General features: G+C 45.9%; 1 protein-coding gene across 4 annotated transcripts in view; it reads right to left on the minus strand.

Moving 5' to 3' along the window:
• The window catches only part of PALLD (palladin, cytoskeletal associated protein), a 385,196-nt gene that overhangs the window by 172,557 nt on the left and 185,008 nt on the right, over positions 1 to 27,631 (minus strand). For all 4 annotated transcript variants that reach the window (XM_027096503.1, XM_027096505.1, XM_027096504.1 and 1 more), the window contains 2 exons: positions 24,656 to 24,775; positions 22,310 to 22,649 (listed from right to left, as the gene is read on the minus strand). In XM_027096503.1, coding sequence (XP_026952304.1) covers positions 22,310 to 22,649; positions 24,656 to 24,775 — 460 coding nt within the window. The remainder of the gene's footprint in view (positions 1 to 22,309; positions 22,650 to 24,655; positions 24,776 to 27,631) is intronic.

A 27,631-nucleotide genomic window follows, 5' to 3' on the forward strand; every position in this document is an offset into this window, starting at 1 on the left:
CTCAGTATGTGTATACAGCAAAACTAAGGCATATTAATTATTAAGGCAAACATTTTAAACTCACAAAATGATGCCATTTAAATATTTATTTATTTATTTATTTATTTAGGCCGTGCCGGGTCTTAGTTGTGGCATGTGGGATCTTTAGTTGTGGCACGCAGACTTCTTAGCTGCGGCATGCAGACTTAGCTGTGGCATGTGGGATCCAGTTCCCCAATCGGGGATCAAACCTGGATCCCCTGCATTGGGAGCGTGGAGTCTTATCCACTGGGCCACCAGGGAAGCCCCTGATGCCATTCTTCGAGAAAGGAGAAATGAAAGCAAACCTGAGGCAGTGAGCTGAGCCCCACTAACCCGTGCTTGGAGGCAGAGGACCACTGGAGCTCCCCACATGGCACCACTGGGCGGCTCCCGGGCCTTCGTCTGCACCTCCCCGGGGTAAGGTTTGTGTCAGTCTGTGCAAGTTGGTCAAATGCCCAGCTATCCGTAGGGGTCACTCCACTTTTCACACGGTGGCAATAATAATAATTTGCAAACATGGGAGGAACAGGAACAGGGAAAGAGAAAGTCAGACAAAAATGATGCAGTGAACCCACACTTTTCCAGAAGAGACACTTCCAGCCCCCATCGGGGACACAGACCCAGAACTAAAACCTACGGCTCCAGCCTCAAAGGAAACGGGGTTCCTCGCCGCGGGACTGTGGCCTGTGTAAACAGCAAGGCAACCTACTAGATGCACCCAAACTCCAGCACCCAAGGGAAGGGAGGGATGGAAAAATATTAACACTTAGGGAAAGGAGCTTTAGCCTGTGAGCGGTTTCCCCCCACCCCAGAAAGGCACAGCCCTGTCTGCAAGAGAGATAAATCATCTACCCAGTAGATGGACTGGATGGAGGGGCGCCCAGGCCTGGAGAGGAGGTGGGAGTGAGGATGTGAGGGCGGCGAGGCCTCCCGACGCCCTGGGAAGGGGCCTGGAGCCGAGTCTGGTCTGGCAACTGGGAAGGACGAGGCTGTCTTGACCTGCCTTCTGAGCTCAGTGGCATGCTGACTGCACAGAGCAGGACATCTTTAGGGACAAACAGCCCTAGAAGTTATACTGCCTGAGCCCCTCAAAGGCTAACAGGCTCCATCTCTGACATTCACGACGTTGACCCTGGCCTCCAGGAAGAGGACGCCATCGAGAGGCAGATGTTTCAGAACATTTCCAGCATCACGAGCCGCCTCCTCTCCTTCTTTCCGCTTCTTTCTAATTTTGGGACTTAGAGGACTAGCGAGAGTTTTCCGGAAAGTTCCCTTTTAAAGAATATTGTGTTCCTCGAGGTTGCTTTTTAAAAACCGCTGCAGTAGCTTATCTGTGACAAAGGCTGATGAAAGCTGAAGACAGACATGAAATAATATAAGAAAGTTGTTGCCCAGAGCGGAACGAGGCTCAGACCAGAAATACGTTCCAACGAGAAAAAAAGGAGACTGGCAACTCCGCACAATCTCAGGCTGTACCATACCCCGCCTCATCGCCACCCCAAACCTTTTACCATGGAAACAAGGCAGGACATACCTAGACTGTGGCCTAGACACCCCGTGTGGGCTGTCGAGCTACTGACGAGCTTTGTGTAGCAGAGACCCACGTGATTCCCTCCACCCGCAGGACACAGATAACGTTCTCAGCTCGAAAGGAAACCAAACCCCAGGACTTATACCACTGTTTAACGTTGAACTTTAAAATACTAAATACTGTTCTTAGAAATAAATGAGCTGCTGTAGTTAGTTGGGCTTCCTAATGAAGATGTGAATTTAAATCCTAGGTACAATTTCCAAAAAGTTGCCAGAGCTCATGATTTTTCAAGGGTAAAATTGATACCTCAGGTAATCAGGATTTGAGATTTTGCCAACGACAGTGATATGACTGGTAAAAACATTTCACTTCTCATTTGTTGCTAATGGCTAGAGCACACTAATATGTGATCATTAAAATTATGACTAAGCTGTACTCATCACGCTGGTCATATTTTTCAACACGTCTCAACAACTTAAAAAATGAATTAGTTGGCACAAGAACAGACACATAGATCAGCGGAACAGGGCAGAGAGCCCTGATATAAACCCACGCACCTATGGTCAACTGATCTATGACAAAGGAGGCAAGGATATACAATGGAGAAAAGACAATTTCTTCAATAAGTGGTGCTGGGAAAACTGGACAGCTACATGTAAAAGAATGAAATTAGAACACTCCCTAACACCAAACACAAAAATAAACTCAAAATGGACTAAAGACCTAAATCTAAGACCAGAAACCATAAAACTCCTAGAAAAAAACACAGGCAGACACACTTTGACATACATCATAGCAATGCTTTTTTTGGATATGTTTCCTAAGGCAAAGGAAATTAAAGCAAAAATAAAGAAATGGGACCTAATTAAACTTAAAAGCTTTTGTACAGCAAAGGGAAGCATCAAGAAAATGAAAAGAGGACTTCTCTGGGGTCACAGTGGTTAAGAATCCACCTGCCAAAGCAAGGGACATGGGTTCGAGCCCTGGTCTGGGAAGATCCCACATGCCGCGGAGCAACTAAGCCCACGCACCACAACTACTGAGCCTGCACTCTGCAGCCCGCGAGCCACAACTACTGAGCCCACTTGCCACAACTACTGAAGCCCATGCACCTAGAGCCCGTGCTCCACGACAAGAGAAGCCACCGCAGTGAGAAGCCCACGCACTGCAACAAAGAGTAGCCCCCGCTCACTGCAACGAAGACCCAACACAGCCAAAAATAAATAAATTTATTAAACAACACCAACAAAAAGAAAATGAAAAGACAGCCTACTGAATGGGAGAAAATATTTGGAAATGATATGACTGATAAGGGGTTAATGTACAAAATATATAAACAGCTCATACAACTCAACATCAAAAAGAAAAAAAAATCCCAATTAACAAATGGGCAGAAGACCTGACTAGACACTTTTCCAAAGAAGACATACAGATGGCCAACAGGCACATGAAAAGATGCTCAACATCGCTAATCATCAGGCAAATGCAAATCAAAACCACAATGAGATGCCACCTCACACCTGTCAGAATGGCTATTATCAAAAAGAATACAAATAAACATTGGCAAGAATGTGGAGAAAAGGGAACCCTCATACACTACGGGCAGGAAGGTAAATTGATGCAGCCACTACAGAAAACAGTATGTAGCTTTCTCATAAAACTAAAAATAGAGTCACCATATGATCCAGCAATTCCACTCCTGGGTATATATATCTGGAAAAGACAAAAATTCTAATTTGAAAAGATAAACGCACCCCAGTGTTCACAGTAGCACTATTCACAATAGCCAAGACATGGAAGCAACCTAAATGTCCATCAACAGATGAATGGATAAAGATGTGATACATATATACAATAGAATACTACTCAGCCATAAAAAAGAATGAGATAATGCCACTTGCGGCACCTGGATGGACCCAGAGATTATCATACTAAGTGAAGTAAGTCAGACAGAGAAAGACAAATATATGATACCGCTTATATGTGGAATCTAAAAAATAAAACTAGTGAATATAACAGAAAAGAAGCTGACTCACAGACAAAGAGAACAAACCAGCGTTTATCTTGGGGAAAGGAAATGGGAGGGAAGAGGTAGGGGATTAAAAGGTACAAACTACTATGTATAAAATAAAACAAGCCACAGGGGTATACTGTACAGCACAGGAAATACAGCCAATATTTTATAACTATAAATGGAGTATAATCTTTTAAAATTGTGAATCACTATGTTGTAGTGAAACCTACATAATACTGTAAATCAGCTACACTTCAACTTAAAAAAACAGTATGGTACTGGCATGAGGATGAACATATCAAAGGAACAGAACTGAGACTCCAGAAAATAAACCCATATGTGTGTGGTCAATTGACTTTTGAGAAGGCTGCCAAGATCATTCAATGAAGAAAGAATATGCTCTTCAGCAAACGGCACTGGTACAACTAAATATTCACACATACAAGAGTAAAGTTTGACCCTCACCTCACACCACGTACACAAAATAAAGCACAGTCGGTCAAAGACCTAAATATAAGAGCTAAAATTATAGAACCCTTAGAAACATGGTAGGAGATCCTCATAATTTTGGATCTGGCAATGGTTTCTTAGATACGACACCAAAAGCACGAGCAACAAAAGAAAAAAACAGATAAACTGGACTGCATCAAAACTGAAAACTTCTGTGTATCAAAGGATGCTATCAAGAGAGTGAAGAGACAAGCCGAAAGATGAGAAAGACGTTTGCAATCACACATCTGATAAAGGTCCACTGCCCAGCTTACAGAACGGACACTTACAGTCCAACACCCCAATTAAGAGATGGGCAAAGGACTTGAAAAGACATTTCTCCAAAGAAGATGCACAAGTGTCCATCAACAGATGGATGGATAAACAAAATGCAGTATATTCATACAAGGAAATACTATTCAGCCGTAAGAAGGAATGGAACACTGAATAATGAAATCCATGCTGCCACGTGGATGAACCTTGCAAACACCAGGCTGAGTGAAAGAAACCAGACACCAAAGGTTACACATTGTATGATCCCATTTATATGAAGCATTCAGAACAGGCAAATCTATAGAGACCGCAGGCAAATCAGTGGCTGCTTTGGGATGGGAAACGGGAGTCTGGAAGGAAGGTAATCTCTAAAAGGCACAGGGTTTCTCTTGGATGATGAAAATGTTCTAAAGAGTGACTATGGCGATGGTTGGACCCACCTGTGACTACACTGAAAACCATTGAATTGTATACTTTAAATGAGGAGAGTGTGTATACAGTATGTGAATTATGTCTCAATAAAGCTGTTAACAAAAGAAAAAAATGAATTAGGCAAACAGTTAATAAAAGCTACCTAACTTTCGGCACTTATCCACTTAAAAGGAAAACATAAAAGAATCATGTACATTTATAGAGTTTCAGGAATAGGAATGAAAATACTTTGTATTTAAGAGCTGAATTAAGAATACCAAGAATCCATGTTTACATGAGGTCTGAAAAATTCTTTTGACCATAAATTTCTAGTTTATCTGATTCATGTGCACAATATCAACGTTCTCTTTGTAAGAGTGAGAAACACTTCCATAAGTTTTCCAAGCTATTCCACCCTGAAAATGGAGCCCCTAGTTTCGTGATCATGTTCTAGTTAGCACTTGTTCTGTGTGAAGTAGTTTAAGTGGAGAAAACAATGTGGGGTGAAGAATACACTATCAGATTATATAAAATAAACACATCATACATATTTCAATGTTTCTGATGAACCACGTTCTACTTCGGTGTAACACCGTGATCTGCCCTGAGATAACCTCAGCTTGACAAGGAATGGAATCATTCTAAGGGAAGAAAAGGGAAGAATTGCGCTTTGAGCTCACGTTTGCTCTTGGAACCATTAGTAAACGCCCTCTGCTTTTCTGAAGTTTTTGGCTATGTTCTCTGGCCTTAGATAACATTTCCAACAGACCCGGAACTTCTGAACAGGAGTGGATAAGTGACTGCCTTTCCACGTCAACTCAGTTGGCTCTGGACTAACCCCCAATGATACAGACTCCATTTCCTCTGCATACAATGACTCAAGCCTTCTTCAAATCATCTCTACATTTGTTTTTCAAGTTATTTACTACTTGGTGGAAGAGGGATTCTCCCAGGCCACAGACAAGGATGGGAGTTCTGGGTCGACTGTACTTTGCAGAGGTCTTTGTCACAGGAGGAGAAGTGGACAGGCCTTGGTGAACTTAGAAACATCTCCCTAATGATGTATCAGTTGGTTAGCAAAACAAAACGCTTTGAGGGCTCCAGCATTTCGTGAGAGCACGACAAGCAAGTAGGAAATGTCAGCCCTTAGCCAGCAGCGTGTGACAGGTCTTCTGTGGGTCTGTGAGCAGTGTTTCCTGCACAACTACAGATCTTAAGGTTGCACAAAAGAAGCAGCTGTCTACCAACACTTTGTAGCCTTCCATCAGCACTCTCCCCATTTCTGATATTCAGGGTGCTAAAGTTCATACGTGTACTTTTCAGGAACTCTGGGGTGTCTTGAATGAAAACAAAAGCTCCCAATCTGTCAGTGATTTTCCATCAATTTTTTTTCTCACTACATTTTTAAGGTGGAGGAAGAAAAAAGGAACATAACCTAGGAAAAAGTCCCCCCTTTTTTTTTTGGCAAGTTTTAAAGTTGCTTATTTCAGAAGCTTTCTATATGTGTAGTCAAGGAACACAAGAGTCACTGACCACATTCTCTTAATAATAATAATCAGAACAATGACAGGTAACATCAGTTGGGTACCCGCCCCGTGGCGCTGCTCTGTGCCAGCACATCATTGCCTGTGACCACAGTACTGTGAAGCAGGCACTCATCCCTCCCTTTACTCAAGACGAACCGAGACTTGGGTCAGTGAGAGGTTTGCTCAACGTCACCTCGTTAGGCAGAGGTGGAGATTCTGTCTCTGTCTACACTGCTTTCTGAGGCTAGAAATAGTCTCTCTTTAAAAACAAGGTCCAAAGTTGTAAACTGTCTTTTACTAACAAGTGGTGGATTGAATGGCTGCATTTTATTTTTGTTCCTTCCTTAGATCTGAGAGAGAGAAAGACAGAGAGGGAGAGAGAACAACTGTGATTTCACTGGAATATAAAGGGCAGGGAGCCGTCACTGACTTATGTGAGAAGACAGTGGAAACCAGGTGCCCACAGGAGGCGAAGCACACAAGAGGGAAGCTCACGTGAGCAGCTGAAGGCCTGGCCACTGGACCGCTGTGAGGGTGGGGCGGGATGGCTCTGAGTACAGGAGGACAGGCCAGCTCCATCTGCCCCTGGAGCCCCTTGGCCATGCCTCCTCCTCGTCTTTAAGGGTCAGGAGGCTTCTACTGTGCGGACAGAGAGCCAGCCAGAGTCAGACCCAGCGACGCTTGGCCCAGCAGAGAGAAGGGGCGAGAGAAGAGGCTGAAGACGAGTGTGGGAATTAAATGGGCACGTCCTCCGAGTGATGGAAGCCAGCCCTGTCTCTGTGCAGCTCCCAAATGCCGTCTGCCAAGCACGTCCCTGCCCCGTCCACCCTCAGCCAGGGAAGGAAACGGAATGCTTTTCTTTCTAGAGAAACTCATCAACCTACGAGGAAAGACCTGCAGAGGCTGACATTTTGGGTCCTTGCCAAGTCCTAGGTGATGCCTACCAGCTGGCAAACCCCCAGCAACAACAGAGTTTCCAGTCAACATGTGGGTGCCAATCAGTATGAGACGTTAAAGAAAACCTCAGACATGAAATTTAGCCCAAGTAGATTAAAAAAAAAAAGGAACTTGAGGGAATAGAGAAAATGCAGAAAATGGGGGTGGGGGACTAAGTAACAACAATGACAGTCACCCCCCAAAAACCTCCAGTGATTAAGAGCTGCAAAGAGATAAAGGTCATTACAGCACACACGACAGGGTGAACTGACAGGATGCCACAGGAAATTTAGAGAACGAGAAGGAAGCCTTGGGAAATGAAAGTATGACAGCAGAAATGACAAATTCAGCAGGAAGCATGGAAGACAAAGGTGAAGAGATCTACAGAAAGTACAATGAAAACAGGCAAGAAAAGAAAATCAGAACCTCAGTTCTAATGTAGGAGTTGGAAATATCATGATAATACAAGTTTCAGAAAGGACAGAGAGAGTGGAAAGGAAATAAAAAAAATAATGAGAAAATTTCCATACTGTACACTCACGAGTTTTCCAACGGAAAGGGCAACTATCCTAGTTAAATATCCTGTACAATGTCTGAAAAATACTGCATATCACCAGGCAAACTTCAGAGCACCAGGGATGAAGAGTCGACATACCTCCAGAATGAAAAAAATCATAGGTCACACACACACAAAGGGCCAGAAAGCAGGTTGGCAATGGACTCCTCTACGTTAGCACTAGAAACTAGAAGAATCTGAAGCAATTTCCTCAAAATTCTTAGGAAAACTCTATCATTCCAAACCAAGCCAAACTGTCATTTCAGTGTGAGGATAAAATAAAAAACATTTTTCAGACAAGTAGGGCTTAGAAACCATTGGTCCTTCACACTTTGTGAAAGCTACTGGAGGGTTTGCTTCTGGCAAATGAGAGAGGAAAACAAAAAAAGTGAGACACATGGCATTTAGGAGCCAGGGAACCAGGAAAGGAATGAGGTGAAGACACTTCCAGGATGACAGTGAAGGGGGGTTGAGGGGAACAGTTGTGTCCTGAGTGACAGAGCAGCTGGTCAAGAACGGAGGAGAGGATGCGGGGACTCTCCTGCATTTCAGTCATGTTCACGTCAGGACAATGACATGAGAAACACAAGGTTTAATGCACCCCTATGTTCACTGCAGCACTATTCACAACAGCCAGCACATGGAAGCAACCTAAGTGTCCATCGACAGAGGAATGGATAAAGAAGATGTGGTACCTATATATATAAAATGGAATATTAGCCATAAAAAAGAATGAATAATGCCATTTGCAGCTATGTGGATGGACCTAGAGAGTATCATACTGAGTGAAGTCAGACAGAGAAAGACAAACACCATATGATACCACTTATATGTGGAATCTAAAATAGGACACACATGAACTTATTTACAAAACAGAAACAGATTCACAGACATAGAGATCAGACTTGTGGTTGCCAAGGAGAGGGGGAGGGAAGGATTGGGAGTGTGGGATTAGCAGATGCAAACTATTATATAGGATGGATAAACAACAAGGTCCTACTGTAGAGCACAGGGAACTATATTCAATATCCTGTGATAAATCATAATGAAAAGAATACGAAAAAGGAATATATATGTGTATAACTGAATCACTTTGCTGTACAGCAGAAAGGAACACAACATTGTAAATCAACTAGACTTAAGGAAAAAAAGAAAAGAAATGCTTAAGAAGATGCTGACTAGCTGCCCTGATGGTCCCAATGAGACCCGACAAGGATACAGACAGTTCATCATAAAAACAAACCCACGACCGAGACAGGAAAACAGAGTGAGTGAGCCAGAGGGTTATCTTCCAAATGCATCGATAATTCATATTGGGTCACTTATACTTGCACAAAATCTCTCTGAAATAGTTTCTTTGTGACTTAAGCAATTCTTTATTTTGAAATGTCCCATCAATGCAACATGCCCAGGTTACATAAGTAGCTGCAATTAAGACTTTCTGGAGGAAAAACGCCCAACACGTGTACTAAGTCTACATGCAGGATGACACTAACTGCTCTTATCGGAATAAATATCCACCCCGTCACCTGCCTTTGTCAGGCGTGGACTGTCCGGTGCACAGTGGAGACTCTTCTGTATGACTGTGTAGAGTGGTTTTTCATTCCTGTAAATTCCTCGATAATCCTGTTGCACCTTTAGACAGTGTTCTGAGTTCACGCTAATGTCAACACGAACCATAAATGAGCAGACTGCTTCCTAGCACAAGACATGCTCACACCACAAGAAACCATCAACAAAACGAAAAGGCAACCCACCAAATCAGAGAAAATGTTTGCAGATGATATGACCAATAAAAGGTTAATACCCAAAATATACAAAGAGCTCACACGACTCAACAGTGAAAAAGCAAACAACCCGATTAAACATGGGCACAGAGGACCCGAAGAGACATTTTTCCAAGGACGACATACAGAGGGACGACAGGCACATGAAAAGATGCTCAACGTCGCTAATTATCAGACAAGTGCAAATCAAAACCACAATGAGGTATCGCCTCACACCTGTCAGGATGGTCATCATCAAAATAACAAATAACAAGCGTCGGCGAGGATGTGTAGAAAAGGGAGCCCTCGTGCACTGTTGGCGGGAATGTAAACCAGCACAGCCTCAATGGAAAACAATATGGAGGGTCCTCAAAACTCAAAAGCAGAACTGCCATATGGTCCAGGGATTACACTGCTGGGTACTTATCTTCAGGAAATGAAATCACTATTTTGAAGAGATATCTCCACCCCCATGTTTGTTGCAGCATTATTTACAGTAGCCAAGACATGGACGCAACCTAAGTGTCCACTGACAGATGAACGGACACAGAAATAAACATGTTCCCTCTCTCTCCCTCTCCCTCCTCCCACACCTTCCACACACACACAGGAATACTATTCAGCCATAAAAAGAAGGCAACCCTGCTATTTTCGACAACATGGATGGACCTTGACCGCATTATGCTACATGACAGACCGAGAAAGACAAATACTGTACGATCTCATTTTTATGTGGAATCTTAAAAAAAAAAAAAAAAGAAAAGCCCCAAAACAAAAAACTGAACTCATACACAGAGAGGGGATGGTGTGGTAAGTGACATGGGTGGAGGGCCTCAAAAGGTACAAACTTCCAGTTATAAGATAACTTAAGTCCTGGGATGTAATGCACCGCATGGTGACTACAGATAGCAACACTGTGTTGTATATTTCAAAGCTGCTAAGAGAATAGATTTTTCATGTTCTCATCACAAGGAAAAAAGCTTGTACCTCTGTGAGGTGATGGGTATTAAACAGACATAGTGTGGTGACCATTTCAGAATATACACATGTATCAGAAACACGCTGCATACCTTAAATCAACATGGTGTTACAGTCAATAAAAAAGACCCCAAAAGTTGATGTTTATAAACACGCTGCACACCTTAAATCAACATGGTGTTACAGTCAATAAAAAAGACCCMAAAAGTTGATGTTTATAAATTTCACGTGAAAATAGATCGTGGAGGAAATTTGACACCAGGGGGAAAATGACTCACAGATCTGGAAATAAATCCAGAAAAAATGAAAGATCGCTCATAACCAAGTGGGATGCAGTCAGCTAGAGGGACTTGGTTATTTTCTCTTATCACCCTAAATTAGTTTGTTCTAGACTCCGTGGAGGGTACACTGCAGACTGATAAGGACTTGGGAGGAAGAGAGGAATTCAAAACTTTAATTTATCCGTTTATAGATACTCACCGTGTCAGGGCAACTTCTAGTCACTTTTCAGAGGTCAAACTCTTAAGAAATCAGCTATCCAACTCAGGCCAGCCCCCCACCCAAACCCCCGACACAGACCTGGCCTTGCAGGACCGCCTCCCCAAACACTCCCAATTGGGAGCTATCTTTGATGCCTCCTGTCTGCCTGGACCCCGCGTAGCCCCTTCATTCCACTCCAATCCAGGTCTATATGTTTGGGGCCTGAGCTGGGTCCAGGAGTAAGTCTGCATCATCGCCTGCCTGCATCCATCCCTGCAAGATGGTCAGGTATGAGAAGACAGCAGAGGAGGTGCAGCCTGACATTCAGAGCAAAGGTAGGACCAGCCAGGTGGGCCCCAGGCTCTAGAATCTGTTTCCATGGTGGCTTCCCTTGTCCTGACTGAAAGGACCCAGAACAGAGACAGCATTGAAGAGATGAACCTTCCTCATTCCATTCCAATTGTTGTTGGAATTCCAGTTTACTGAGATTGCTTCCTACTGGCACCAAGAGTGCAAAACAGAACTTTGTCGTATAAAAGCAGCCTTTGGCCCTTTGTTATGTGCAAAATAACGACATGTGCATTTCCCTGCAGGTGATACCACGGTGAACACGGGGGCAGAGGTCCTCAGCAGACATCAAATTCTCAAGTAATGGACACTCAGGGGACATCTGACTGCTTTTAGAAACCTCCCTCTGCCATTTCTTGGTCAAAATTAAAAATTCTTTATTATCTTTCTCTCCACTAAGGCAGCTGTTCAGTATCAGACTGTTAGAGTAATGACAAGACCAAACATAATTCTGCTATTTTAAGATAGAATAATTAGAACACACATGAAGTGAAACTCCTGCTGTTATCCTAGAAGGTCCCATCGTGAAACCCTCTCCTCTGTGAGAATGCTTTGTGACAGAATAAAAATAAACGTGAACATTTCACATCTGATTTAGAGGACGCCCTTTGAAGAAAACAACTGCTACGAAGGAGAGGCGGATACCAGACAGGAAACACGATCACCCAGAGCGAGGCTTCACCCCCGTGACCAAAACGACTTGCAAGTCCAAGCTACAAACTCCATCTTAGAAACTACAGAAGACATTCTTACTTTGCAATGCACTGTACTCAGGCCATATTTCATAGCTTTTTTTTCTTCCCTACAAACAGTACTACATATGATGATACATCCCTGAGACCAGACGGCACAGGAACTATTTTCCAACAAAGAAAGAAACAAGGACGAGAAAATATTTGTGGTCTTTCCAGAAACCTTTCGAAACCTTCCCACTTAATGGCAATTGCTAGGAAAGCAGAAAGTTTGAAATGATAGCCGAGCCGTATAATTACCCATATTTGACCGATGTATAAACTCCTCTGAGAAAAAGAAGACCAGAGAGCTGGACCTACGCTCCTTGTGGTCCCTGACGTGCATAGTGAAGTAAAAATATTTGGATAGTATGTCAGTGATTCCACGGTTTTGCTAGCTTTGTATCAGGAGGCTCACAGCTGGAGCCCCTCAAAGGCCGCCTACAGAGGATACACCCGCCACTCCATGGACATAAAAATCCAGATCCGCGGGACACTGTGAAACAGAGCCAGGCACAGAGCAAGCACGCCCCAGGGTTTCTGAGTTGAGCTGGGGCAGAGAAGTGAGCTCTAGCAAACAGTGCGAACGGAGACAGCGACCCCAACTAAAGGTTCTTATTTACTAAGGCATTTCCCCGGAACTTCAGGAAAAACCCTGACAATCGCTGTGTATCCTCCTAACAGCCTTGACAGAAGGAGGTGCCCATACTTTCCCGGTGGGAACCTCTGCATCCAGGGGTCAGAAGACATGAACTTCGTACAGCAAAGCTGGAGGTTCTGATTGCAATTAATTTATAGTTTCCTTTTGAATAATGGAGCAAATTTGTGTGTGAATTTATGCGTGATTATCCAGCCAATGTGCTTCATGAAAATCTACATATTTTATCCAATTTGTTTAATATGTACCTTATTCTCAAAACCAAATGAAAGAACATCTAATTCCTTTTGAGTCATGGAGCAAATCCGATTCGTTGAATATGTACCTTATCCTTAAAACCAAATGAAAGAATATCTAGTTCCCCGCCACATATGGAAAAGGTTTTCAAAAACCAACACTGATTCCAGTGCTCTCCACAAGGTTTGTGTAATCATAACTTTAGTCGAGTAAGGAAACAGTCATTCTTAGGTTTGTTGAGAAAAGGAACAGCCTGCTTTTACACATGTAAGAGGAACCAACTCAGATAAAGCTCCCTGGGACTAATGTTTTCACCATTAGGTGATAGCTTCATTTGAATGAAAGACTTACACATTCACAGAGGAAAAGAAATCAATGGTAAAAAAAAAAAAAAAAAAAATGGGCAAGCTATGTACTTCAGCATGCAGCAGACAAATAAATTCTCTCGTAGTGAAAGCTGCAGACACAAACCAAAACCCAATATATATGGATTACAGACTCATGAGCCTTAGCTCAACTGTTCTCAAACGACTGTTTTCAAATATCAAAATCTAGGAAAGAGGCTTGTTCAGTAAAAACCCAGCTCAAGGTCCTCCTTGGATAGAAGAGGTGAGTAACTACAGAGCGGATCACAGTGCTACAGTGGAAACGAAGTGAGCAGGGACGAACAAAGAAGTACGAACCATACCAGAAAGGGCTCCTTCCACTTCCAACTACACAGGCCCCGGGTTGCTCTTTGTGAAACACCAGCAGGTGATCCCAAGGGCGCTGTGACGTCCTTGCCCTCCCACCCGCCTCCTCTGATGCAAACCCGGCCCTCGACTCTCCTCGCGGCCTTCCTTCTCCTCTTGCCCCCAGACTCCTCTTCTATGGGATTATCTGTGGGATTCTTTGTTTCTACCCAACATCCCACCTCCTCGGTGTCATCGGAAACGCTTCTGCGTTGACTGGAAGCTGGATTTCCTTGAGGACGTTACTAACCTCATCGTGGTCTCCTCTGAGCAAGGAGAGTCCTGCACGGTCCCGGATCCCCAGTGCACTCCTAGCACAGCTCCGCCATCACCCCTGGGCAGCTGCCTCTCCTTCCGTCTCTGTGCTCCTGCGTCGCACTCCCTCTCCCCTGCCTGTCACCAACGACCTTGGCCACGTCCTTACTTTGCTGATGGCTTCACTACTTCGTAGCAAGTGGTTTCCTGCCACCCCCTTTGGCCATCGTCCACATAAATCCCCCTTCTAAAGTGTCCACTTCATCGCTCCCTGACCACTTCCTCCACTCCTGTGACCTTGACCTCTACTACCACTGGCCACTCAAACAGACACCACTGGAATTCCTCTACCGCGTGGAAGTTCCTTCTTTCTTAAGGGTTTGAACGTTCAGAGTCTTCTCTGTGGTCACGACTTCTGTTCCCTTTTCCTGTTTTCCCATCTCACCCTCCGAGTCATTTTCATTCTTGGTGTAACTTCCATTTTCTTGAGTTCGATCTCTTTTCCCTTTAAGCCCTGATCCGCCTTAACCTGCTTCCCTTTCTGACCCCACAAGGACACAGCTGGTGGTGCTGGCGTGTGGGGATGCATTGCTCCCACCACCTTCAGAGGGCTGATGATGGCTGAAACCAAGTCCTGAGACCACAGTCACTGAATCCAACGTGGATCAGTCTCTAACTTCAAACGGGTTCTCACTATTTCTACAAAACACACAGCACCGGTCCTGGAATTCCTTATCCTTTCTCATTGCTGTCTTCAGCCTTTTTCTCTCTTCATCTCCCACTAACCACAACTCCGCTCCCGCTTTCGGCAGGTATTTTCCTGATAATATTGTTATTTGACGTGGAACCTCAATTTTCCTTCTCGTATCTTCTCTCCCTCACTGTTGCTTCTGAGGGGAAAGCCTCATCCTACTTTCTGTGCAAGGCCTTGTAGGGATTATCCACTGAACAGTGGTCTTTAAAATATTTGGCTTATTTTTGGCCTTAAAATGAAAAGTTATCTTACTCCTGTGACTTTTGTTTTTTAATTAATTTTTATTACTCCTGTTACTTTTATCCCAACACCTGAGATGCGCAACTGGAGAAAGGGGTTGGGTTTGGGGGAGCAGAGCCAGTGTATGAGGGGCAGCACCACTCTGGAATATGGGGTGTTTTCTGGGGAGGGTCTTCCAGGATGGGTTGTCAAAGCCCAGATGGAATCCCAAAGCCTCTGACATCTAGGAGGAGAGGGGGGCTCCGGGTGGGGAGGGGGGGGCAAGAGCTCGCAGGGTCAGAACCTTCTGCGTCCAGCTGTGCTCAGTATGGTGGTCGCTGGCCTGAGGCTGAATGGAGAAGGACGGATGGGAGAGACAGGGTGCCAAGGGCTTATTGCTTTTAAAATAACACTTTGTAGCCATAAAAGAACGCTTACTGTTGAAAATTCAGTTGGAAAATCAAGTCAACGGGAAAACACAGTCTGCTCAATAGTGCACCACGCAGAGAGCTGTAACGTTTGGTGCATTCCCTTCTAATACATAACACACATTTTATTTTATTATTTTTGGCCGTGTGGCTTGTGGGATCTTAGTGCCCCGACCAGGGAATGAACCCGAGCCCACGGCAGTGCAAGCACCGAGTGTTCTAACCACTGGACCACCAGGGAATTCCCACATAATACACATACTAGTTGGTTGAAATAGTTTATTTTTTTCCGTAAAATTAGTCTTCAGCTCCACCTATCATTTTGCTTCTAGTATTTTTTGCTTAACGCTCTGTTGCTAATATTTGGACAGCAGACTTACACAGCACGATCTCTGGGCACGTAGTTCATACGTGGCTCCCCCTTTAAAAAATAAAAGGTCTCTACCCAGCAGGGACTACATTTTTCAACTTACTCTGTAATCACCAAAGGGGCCCTCATATGCGCGTAGGCCAGATGAGATGGACACACTGAAGAGAGATTGCATCATCATCTACTCTTTCAGGAAAGCACCCAATATTTGAGATGACTATCTGGTACTTCCTCTGGATGGTTGAGAACTACTTCAAAACTATGTAGATTATCTGTAAATATTTTCAACTGTATTTTAGACACCAGATAAGGCTACCGGCCATAAAAAGGACTCAAGCTTCTTCAGGAAATGTAATTAAAACTTTACACTCACCAAGCGACTAGCACAGCAGAGCACTCATATCCTAACATCCAAGAACGTGACTCTGTGTCAGAGCCAATATTGAGGTGAAAAAACCACGAGGAAGGAAGGATACATCGAGATGTTATTCCTTCCTGAAAAGCTTTAAGCTTCAGGAAGTTCCTTGATTGGACTTTGCATTCCTGGGAGGGGCTGCCTCAAAGTGATTCAACATCAACACTGTTCCTGCAAAGCCATCATCATATTATATCATGAGGAGTCCACACCCGCACGGCCAGGGGCTTCAGAATTAGGATCACGGTCCCTAAACACATGGATGAGTGTGTGCCTGTGATTTTATAATAACAAATTGAAGAAACTTCTTGCTGCCCTATATTTTTGTCCTAATATTACTTTGAAAACCCTTCTGGTTCTATACTTTGCACTTCCACTGTCACTAAATTGCTTCGTTATTTGACTAGACTCAGCAGACAAGGAAAATCATTCAACCAGAAATGGAAGCTGGTGCCTATTCGGTTTTCGGAATCAGAAGCAGAGCGGCTTATCTTCCAAACATCAAACTGGCATTTTGGATTGCGCGGAAGCTAATCTAGGGACTGGTCATTCTACACGTCTGCGTGACGCTGACAGACGTGCAGAATTGTGTGTGTTCCTGCCAGTGTGATCTGAGCAGTACTCGGTCATGAATTACTCAAAGGTAACACCGCTGTCTTCTTCCTCTTTGTGCCTTGGGTGCCAGCATCGCCCAACACTGCACACTCATCAGGAGGCAGGGAATGACACGTGAGCTAGATTCTCAGGACATTTCTGTACATCTTAGGAACTCCTGGGACTTCCCTGGTGGTCCAGTGGCTAAGACTCCATGCTCCCAACGCAGTGGGCCCGGGTTCTATCCCTGGTCCGGGGACTAGATCCCGCATGCCACAACTAAAAGACCCCGCATGCTGCAACTAAAGATCCCGCGAGCTGCAACGAAGACCCGGCGCAGCCAAATGAATAAATAACTTTTTTTTTTTATTTTAAAAGAATGACCTCTTCACAACTGCTGGGAGAGGTCATCTCTTTGACCTTTGGTTCTTATTTTGACCTCAATTGTTTTGCTTATCGTCTCTCTGTTTTGTGTGTGTGTTTAGACCTAGCAGGTAAGCCTCTACCTTGGATAGAACCTAAGAGACCATTGGTATTTGAACATCAAACAGTCACAGAGTGAGACCTTGAACCCCAACCAGCAGAGGTTCAAAGACGGAAAACATCCAACTTTCCCAGTTGCATTGACCGAGCCACACCCGGGCTTGGGCCACGTCCAACATCAACAGGACGTGCGGAGCAGCCCAGAAGCCCTCAGCCCGTCATCCAGCGTCTGCATCGGACGGGGTGCTGACATGTCAAGCCCACATACCTTGAACAGCAGTTTGCTTGTCCTCCAGCCAGTGGGGGGTGGACAGGAGAGTGACGGGTCCCTCGTTTTCCCAAACGTCTCATTTGTGTCTACAACGTTTTAAAGTCAGACTTTCATAAAAGGAGAACACGGGAGAAATGAGAAAGGAATTGAAAAGGCTCCCAAATTAAGTACCCTGGACATCCTTTTCTAATGTGATTCTAGCCAATGGGATTCTTATTTCATCCTTCATCCTCATTCAGCTTATAGGATAAGGGTGTCAGCTGGGAGGTACTGTCAAGTGGGAAACGTCTGGGATGGGTGGGGTTGGAAAGTAGAAATCCCACAGTACCTGTGGGTCAAAGTTAAGCACAATGAACGGGTTGCTCTAAACGTGGGAGGCCTTTCTCTTCCTCTTTATGGGTCTGTTCTTGCTTCATTCATTCAGATCTTTCGAGCGTTCACTGTTTGCCAGGCCGCAGGACCCGGCGAAAGAGCAGTGAAGAGACAGTCAAGGTCTTCCACTCTAACAGTGGGGGAAAGCAACGCCCAAAGCAACATGCAAGTAAATAAGCCACTGTGAGAAATAATTCCGTGTTGTGCAGACAGCAGAGGGTGTGGTTTACGGGGCACGGCTGGGGGCCGCTCTGGACTGGGGGCCCTGGGGGCCGCGGCAAGTGGGAAGACCAGCCGCCCTCAGCAGCGGGCAGGACATGCCGGGGAGCGAACAGTCCAGGCAAGGGAACCCCTGTGCCCCTCTTAGTGTCCAGGAGCGCGGAGGGGACCACAGGGAGGTCCCAGAGACAGCAAGCCCGGCCCAGCTGAGCCCCTGATGCGAGAGCAGTGCAGGCCGCCCCCTCCTCTCCTGTCTCTCTCCAGCACCCTCCCCCTTCTCCTCCTACTCTCACAGGGCTCTCGGCCGCTCATCATCACGCACATGTCAGGGCAGAACTGCACGAGGTGACACGTAAAACCCGACGCCTAAGCAGCAGTGAGTTTACAGGACCTGCCCCTGTCCTCGAGACAAGCACTGCTGGAATAACCAGCTCTCTCAGGGTGGGAGCAAGAGAAAAGAGGAAGAGAGATGCAAAGGTCTGAGACGTGGCCGCTTGGAGAAGCCTGATTCAGCCTGCAGTCACTGCACCATTTTCAGTTGGGAACTCCTGACACCATGTTCTCTTTAGCGGCCGAGGGAAGAGAGAGCAGGGAGGACAGGCACAAAGGGAGAGGCACCCACACCTCGTTGGGCTGGTGACGGAGCAGGTGACCACGCTGTGAGCGCTTCAGGATCATTCTCCCACCCCAGGGCCTGGGCTTTGAGGGCTGGGCCATGTGCCTGGCACCGTTTCAGCCGCTGAGCTGTCCTGGGTCCAGTGCAGGGACTTACCCACGGCTTCCCCTCTAGCCAGCCCCTCCTGGGTGCCTCATCTTGCTTCTTCCACAAGACGGAGGACGAATATCAAAGAAGAAAGAAATGGGGTTTGAAAACAGCATATGGGTCTTTCCATACTGCTTGGCCTAACTGGAGAGACGAGCTTAGTGGGAGAACAGGACCTGTAAGGCACCTGCTCAATCTGGCTCCAAAGTCTCCCTCCAGGGTTTAATCCTGGAGACCCTGCACACCCATGTCCTCCAAGGACTATGTTTTGGCAAGAAAAAAAGATTCTTGGGACTTGATTTCCTATTAACAGACAGAGTCGTGTATTTATGTTGAATCTTCGGGCATCATCTGTAGAGAGTGGGCAGCAACAGACTTACTTGGTGTGCCCTGAACAAGGACAATAATATAAAAAACAGTTCACAAAAGCTAGGCGTATGTTCCTTCCTTCCTCTTTTTCTCTGATAAGAGCTATGATGTCAGCAGCACGGGGCTTCTCTTCTTTGCACTGCGGTGGACGGTGCTGAGTGTCCGACACCGAGTCACACCAACAACTCTCACGGGTGAATTCCTTCCTGGGGGGAGTCTAAGTGCTCCTCTGGCCCACGGTGCGTTGTGTCTGGCACCTGGAACTCACTGAATGGCCCACATCCAATCATGTGCAACTCACACCCGAGGGGTGGTGTCTGAGCCAAAGACACTGAGAGATGCAGAAACGGGAGTGGACGTGGATCCCACGACCATGGGCCAGGAGCACAGATACAGCTGGAGGCTGGAAGGGCGGCAAGACCCCTGGTGAGGATTTCTGTTGGAGGACCTTGCTGCAGAAGGGAATTCAGGACGTTTGTACCATTTTGTTTCAGTCTGATTTTTTTCCCCTTTCCATAATAAATAGTGAGCTATTTGAGAGAAAAGAGTGCAAAGAGATTTTCCTTCTGACAATGATAATTTTTCAGGAATCTGACAAATCAAACACCCTTTTCAGGTTCATCTATTAAGAGGACATATTTAAATTCCTATTATTTGTCCCCTCCTAATTGTTTCCTGTTTGCGTACAAATGATTCAGATGAATGAAATAACATAAAACTCCCCCAAATATAAGCCTCTCCTTTTTTTATGAAGAGTAGTAAAATCATGGGCCAATGAAAAAAGATTCAAGTGCACCAGTCTCCCCACTGTCAACCACAAGACTCAAAATTTCCTTCTTTCCCAATGTATGAAGGGAAGTAGACATGAACAGGAATTTTACTTGGCAGTGACATTAATCATCAATTCCTTGGATGTCATTCTACGTGATTTGCAGATGTCATTCGATGGCATTCCTACCAATGGATACAACTCCTGAAACAATGAGCAAACATTTTCTGAAAAGACCATGATAACAGAGAAAGGGTGGAAGACCTCGTACCAAACCATGACGCTGGTTACCTCAAGTACTTCTGTTTTGTTTGAATTGTCACCTCGAGCACGCACTTACTTTGTAATTAAAACAAAATCCAAAAAAGGATTGCAATTCGTAAGAAAATTTTAAAATTGATATATATATATTTGAAAGTGTCAATCACATATTATTTCCTACCTCGTAACTGGCAGGTAATTATACAATATGAAAATCATGAAGTGATGCTCTAAGGATATATTTAAACACAAAAAGATTTGAAAAAAAGGAAAGCAGCAGGAAAACCTGCTACTAGCAATGTTATTTCTAAGCTACCAGGTTTCCCTAAATTTCCGCATGAAGGGAATTTAAACACTGAAATCCATTTTCCCTGTATTTTACTTTACACTGAAAACCTGACTAAGAAGCAGATCATGACGCCACTCTTCAAACCTGTAGCTCCACAGCCTCTTAATAACCACCCAAGTGTTCTGTCTGCCTTTTACAGACAGCGCCCCACCCTCCCAGAGACACTAACCGCACCTAAAGTCCAGCTCGAAGCTGAAGAGCTGTTCAAACTCCTGAGATAAGGAGGGCGGCAAAGGCATGTTAACAGCCCCTCCCGTTTGCTCTCCTGTGATTTGTACTCACTTTCTGAGCTATTAGGGCAGACACACTTCACTGAGAGCCCAGCCGGGGCCCAGTCAGTGGACACCCCGCCCGTTCTCCCTCAGGAAGGCAGGTCCCTTATTTCATTAAAAGCACTGCAAATACATATTCAAGATGCAAAGATAAAGGTAGTCAGCAGAGGCGGTTCATTGAGTGGGTTGGAGCTACGAGAGTATAAATCTCTTTTAAGCCTGCCACTTCTGAGCTCCTGCGACCTGCCCGGCATCTCAGCCCGCCTGGAGTCTAGGTATGGAACATTCGCTACTGTACACAGACCTAGCAGCCCTGCTGCCTACAAAATGCGGGGTAGTAAAAGAGAGATTTCTGAAACTGCAACACAAGACTGTCAAGGAGTTTACTTTGATAAAATTGCCCGCCCATTTGTTAACTTAAGCCATCTGTCTGGATGATTTGTTACTTGATTAGTCTAATAATGCTCATAAAATCGCCTAACAATAAAGTGATGTACGGATATAAGGTATTATTCTCATTTGAATACCGACCTATTCTCACCACTGAGCTGAGGGAACGGAGAATAAAGCAGGCTGTTCAGTACCAGGGAAGCGAAGAGTAACTCCTATCCTGAAGCCACCCTTCCTGCCCCAAATCACAAAGCTCAGACATCACGGGGAAAACGCAGGGCGCTTTCCCAGATCCTGGAGAATTCATTCTCAAGGAAATGTGGCCACGTAGACTGTGTACACATTTGATGTGACGCTGACGTTTCCACCGACCTCCATCAGGGCAGTGACTCGAGGTCTGTTCTGTTAACTGATTCCTCCTCTCTGACACTGTGACAGCTCCGATCATCACCACCCTCCCCGGTGGTGCCAATGGAAACAGCGCACGCAAGGTTTATCATCCTAACAAGATAATGGAAACCAAGTACGAAGGTGGTATCCGCGGAAACATGCCTTCCGTGGGTCCCAAAGCCCAGTGGGTCGGGCTGGGAAGGGCGCTCTGCACTCATTCCTTCCCCAGGGTCTGCACCTGCAATCTCCATCCTCAGCTTTCAGGCTTCCCGTGCTTATCTGTATCGGATTTGCTTACTGATTCTTAAATGTGAAACATTTGGAAATGCTTTTAGTAGACAGCTCAACGTACTCCCTTCCCATCTCCTCTGGGGAGGGCTACACCCTTGCATACGTCGGAAGGCTGCACCAGGCACAGATACTTTCACAGCTGAAACCATTTACAGTTTTTAGCAAAAGGCAGATTTGACCAAGCTTCTCATTTACCTTCTTTACTTTGGGGTATCATTTATATTTTTGAAGGACCCCACTTGGTAGCAAGGTCACACCAGCCCGGGACAACTCGCCTGCAGGAGGGGCCACTTGCCCCGTGGTGGAGCCCAGGCAAAACGGTTTCCCTGGCAACAGAGGCAATTCAGCGCAAGTACCACAGTGTGATCAAGCCGTACGGGAGTACTCACAGTTTCGGTTTGGCAAGCAGAGGGGGGGGCTCCTTTGTGGGTGACAGCAGGACGGCTGCGCTGGGAAGAGCTTTGCTGCCATCAGCTCTGCCGTTCATCAGTCCATTCACTCCGTGGCCCGGGTGGACGCCGTTGGTTTCCCTCTCCGCGGCGGAATTGAACTGAAGGGCCGTCGGGCTCAGCCCGAACACGGGGCCGGTCACGTGCTGGATCTCAGCTGGTTTCTGTGAAGCCAACTCGAAAGAGCCGGTGTCCCAGATTGGAGGGGGCAGCGGGGAGGGCTGGAAGCGGCCACTGCTGGCCTCTCCGGCTGAGTCGTAGCTGCAGGCGTCCATGTTGGCTGAGGGAGGGGACAGGAGGAAGACACCGTGATATGCTTAGGATCCACAGACCCTTCCCACCGTCACAGACAGCCTGGGAGCCCAGGGGCCTGTTAGCTGTTGATGGGGCAAGGCCGAGGGGGGGCCTGGTTCTCCCAGGCTTGATTTCACTGCACCTGTTTCATTTCCTGAATGGCCCACCAGCTGGGAGACCAGCTACCAATTCATTAACAAATTTCAAACAAGAGCTAAAGATAGAACTTGGTTAAAACATGCACACACAACACAAACAGCATCAAAAAAAACAAATGACAACACAAACAGTATCAACTAATGATGCTTTGTCTTCTTGCATTTCAGCCCATGGATCCAACGGAACATCCTGCCTGAGCTTTGCTGACATTAGTGTAGGCTACAAAGGTTTTCGGTGCTGGGCAACGGGTATTCACTCATTCACTCATTCATTCATCCATCATAAAGCCAAGTGAAGCTCTGAGTCTAAGGGAAATGTCTTACAATCTCACGGATAATTTTTTCCGGTTCACATGACTGACACCAGCTGTAACTTGATACAAAAGAAAGTTTTGCTTGTTACTGTCAATGGCCTGAACGCATCTTAAGAGTATCTTTGTATTCCTTGCCTTGCGCAGAGTCCAGCAGAGCTCCAAAAAATGCCTACTGGGGTGAACATATAGCTCAAAAATAGCTCTTACGTTTAGTCTAGAGCAGATTTATCCCCGAGGAAAATGGGAAATAGTGCATGTTAATTTCTGCCACGCGGACGAGGAGCCCGGAGTTTTGGCTGAGTGGTTAGAGCACTGCACTCTTGCTGTGGCCATTTGCTGGGACTGTCTTCAACTCAAAATCAAAATACTGGGATCCTCCCTGGAGCTCTGATCGTGACCCTGGAGTTTCCTGTTAACACTTAGAGCCCTCATTCCTATCCACTGGTGTCCCGTTAAGGTGAACTTTACGTTTCTTCTCTTAATGAAGATGAAAAAGCACTAATTCCCCACTACAGCCCTAAACTGGTTTCTTCTGTGTCTCTGCCGCCCCCTAGCACGAGTTCTCCGTGTTCTAGAGAAATCTAGGTGCCATTCAGCTGTGTCTTCACTGCCTCCTAACCATGGTGCCCTGTACTGGGCTTGGCCAAAGAAGTATTTTTAAAACCACTGTAAAATAAACAACAGAAATAAGGCCGTAAAGACCAGGTAAAGCTAATTAATAATAGTAGAAAACAGTTAACTAAAAGTCAAAGAAATAGGGCTTCCCTGGTGGCGCAGTGGTTGAGAGTCCGCCTGCCAATGCAGAGGACACAGGTTCGTGCCCCGGTCCGGGAAGATCCCACGTGCCGCGGAGCAGCTGGGCCTATGAGCCATGGCCGCTGAGCCTGCGCGTCCGGAGCCTGTGCTCCGCAACGGGAGAGGCCACAAGAGTGAGACGCTCGTGTACCGCAAACAAAACAAAACAAAACAAAACAAAAGTCAAAGAAATAAAGGAAAAGAACTGTTTCGGGTTGCTTTCCCTAGCACTAAGTTTCTGAGTTTAAAAAACTGCCCAGATATTTCTGAATGTTGGTTTTAATAATAAAATACATTCCTTTAGTTTTTCACAGGCGTCCAGTCTCAATGAAATCTGGTTTCTAAGATCTTTACAGCTTCTCTAGGTTTATCTAGTGGGTTAAACAGTGACTGATCTGCGCCAGTACCTCCAGACCCCGTGGACACTGGTGTGAGCAGAGTTCTGGGCCAGCAGGAGGCCCTTGGGCAGCCATCGCATTGTTCCCAAGACCAAGATCCCAAGACTGAAGGAAGAGCCCCACGTGTGTTTCGCTGCTACCTCATCATCACCTTTGTGTTTTCATCTCCGCTTCCCCTCCCCCTCTCCCACCCCAGCCTTTTCTTTCGGTGATGAAACCCTGGTTGTGAGGATGACCCCCGGGGCAAAGCATTCCTGGAGGCTGAGCAGTCCTCCCGGTGGGTCCTTTCTGCCGTGGGGACCCGTCAACCCTGCGCTCCTCACATACCTGAGGTGACCACCAGCTGAGCAGTGCTGGTCGCTGACCCGTAATCATTGCTCGCCGAGCACGTGAAGATCCCAGCGTCCTCAGGGAACGTCTCTGCTATAACGAGGGTGCAGATCTCCTCTGGAAGGAAGAGAACAGAGTAACTCATCAGAGGGTAACCACAAAGTTGGTCCAAAGAAGCCAGACCCTCTGCCTTTCTAAAACAAGCGAATTCAGTAACAATTATTATAGGGTCACTTTACGAAGTCGTCACAAGAGAATCTCCTGACATTCAATTGAGCTGTTCAACCCAGTGGCAAAAGCTTTGGAGTGGGACTCATCCTTTGTGATTTTCCATCAGCCTTGGTTTCCTCACCTATAAAACAGGGATAACATATACCTCACGAGTGTATCTGTGCAGAGACACAAGAAGTTTGCAAAGTGTGTGCCTCTGTGCTAGGCACGTGGAAGATGCCAGCTCCTGCCTAGTTTGGTTGATGGTCATGGAAGGCCTTTCAACTACAATGGAGCTGCTCAACTGAAAAGCCACTGGTGGGGAAAATCAAGCTTCTCTGAAAAGCTGACAATGGGAAAAAAAGAACATAACATGGAAATGTCTGACGGCAGACAATTATTCTGGAAACTACTGTTACACAGTGCGGCCATGTTCTGTAGCATGCAAAGCCCGGACTCTGGAACCAGCTGCCGGGGCCTGAATGACGGCCCTGCCCCATGGGGCTTTTGTGACTTTGGTCCACCTCCCCGAACTTCAGAGCCCTTACCTAGAAGATGGAGATAATAAGAGAACCTACCTTTTAGGATTTGTATGAATCATGACTCATAAATCAACCGTCACAGGGCTACCGTGAGGGGGGATGATGGTAACCATGACAACAGCTGACAGTTACGTAAGCCCTTCTCAGGCACTAGGTAACACTACCAGCACTGAATATAGATGCATTAGATTTAACCCTCATGTCAACCTTATGAGTTACATTGACTACGCTTAGCCTGTTTTACAGACAGGAAAGCTGAAGCACAGTAAGGCTAATTGATTTACCCAAAGTCACGCAGCTCATGAGTGGCAACTTGAACCAAGATGGGCTCCAGACTCCATGCTCCTCACGACCGTCTATTCTTGGGACATGATACACACTGTTCTTAGGGTGCTGCCTGGTGCGTGCTAAATGCTTTGTCGTCAGGAACTGTTAGCTGTCCCATTAAGAAGACGCTCGATCAAGAGTGTATTAGCTATTTCTAATTAATTAATTAATGTATGTACGTATGTATTATTATGGGAGTGCATTAACTATTTTTAAATTCAATGATTGTCTATATTGTACAAGTAACATAAGACGATTGTGTTGGTAAGTGTTAAGAAAAGTCATATACACTAGGGGCTTCCCTAGTGGCGCAGTGGTTAAGAATCCGCCTGCCAATGCAGGGGACACGGGTTCAAGCCCTGGTCTGGGAAGATCCCACATGCCGCGGAGCAACTAGGCCTGTGAGCCACAACTACTGAGCCTGTGCGTCTGGAGCCTGTGCTCCGCAACAAGAGAGGCCACGGCAGTGAGAGGCCCGCGCACCGCGATGAAGAGTGGCCCCTGCTCACCGCAATGAGAGAAAGCCCTCGCACAGAAGCGAAGACCCAACACAGCCAAAAATAAATAAATTAATTAAAAAAAATCATATACTTCTGATTCCCACAGAGCCTGTTGATTATTCACACATTATGTGGGCCACGTGAGACTCTGTACCATAGATTTTTTGCAGGAATGGCTGCAGTTATCCCCTCCTGCATCCAGGCCCTGCTGCAATGGGACTCTGCAGCCCCATCCCCTTCCCTAGCCCTGGGGTTCCGGCTGGCCTGACGGCTGTTTTAACCCTGGAAGCGGTGGGAGTGATGTGTGTTCTGAGCCAAAGCCTCAGGTCCCCTCTGGTTCTGCTCCATCTCTAGGAGCCCGGCTGAACCCCTCAGGGATGGAGGCCATGGGGCTGGAGAAAGGGGCCCCTGAGCAGAGATGGGCCACCACAACTGAGACCACCCGGCTCATCCCTGCCAACCTGGAGGCCAGCCACAGCCCGTGGAGTGAGCCCACCTGGGTGGGCCAAGTCTGGTGCCCCACTGGGGGCTAAGCTGAGCGGCTGACCCTCAGGATTAGGGACACGGGTGGTCGCCACCTGGAGCCACCGATGTCTGGGCAGCCATGCTTTCAAGAACCAGGATGTGGGCAACTTCTCTTCCAAGCTCCTTCTCTAACAGCCCTGAGGGCAAGCTTTTCAGAATTTAGAGGAATGCGTCTCCCCTGGAGTCAAACATCAGTAATGAAAATTAGCAAACTTGCCCTCAAACATATGTTATGTTTGAAACACTGGGAGGGCAAAGTGCTCACCGTGGGTAAAAGTCCTACCTTCTAATACAAACATTTTTAACTATTAAAATTACATGTCCATTTTTAAATACCAATAAAAGTAATAAACGCAAAGCTGAACCAATTAAATGATAAATAAAATGAAAGTGAGTCTTCCTTTATGTCCCAAGAGAGCTCGTGGGCGTTGATTTCAATTACAAGATAGGCTGAGTTCTTAAAAATCTGTTGCCTTGTTTCAAACAAACAGAATTATTTTCTCTTTTTGAAAGAATGGTATCCTTGAAGACTTCCTGTGCTAGAAATAGTGGGAAAATTCTGGTTACTACCCATTTTCTCTTCTATTTTATTTTAAACTAGTGGTGGTTGCCACCCACTTTCATGGGTCATGATCCACAGTTTAAAAACACTGCGCTGTCGGGCCCACCAGAGTTCCTGGCTCAAAAAACATCAAGGAATCCTGCTGAGGTGTTTGGCATATTAAGAAAAGAGTTTGCAGGTAAAGGCATCAGATACATTTTTTCTTTAATTTTTAAAAAATCTTTGGCTGTGTTGGGTCTTCGTTGCTGCGCGCGGGCTTTCTCTAGTTGTGGCGAGCGGGGGCTACTCTTCGTTGCGGCGTGCAAGC

Source organism: Aethalodelphis obliquidens, unplaced genomic scaffold (assembly GCF_003676395.1).
Source record: "Aethalodelphis obliquidens isolate GAN/ISIS:26980383/991018 unplaced genomic scaffold, ASM367639v1 scaffold103, whole genome shotgun sequence".
In the NCBI taxonomy this organism is placed as follows: domain Eukaryota; kingdom Metazoa; phylum Chordata; class Mammalia; order Artiodactyla; family Delphinidae; genus Aethalodelphis; species Aethalodelphis obliquidens.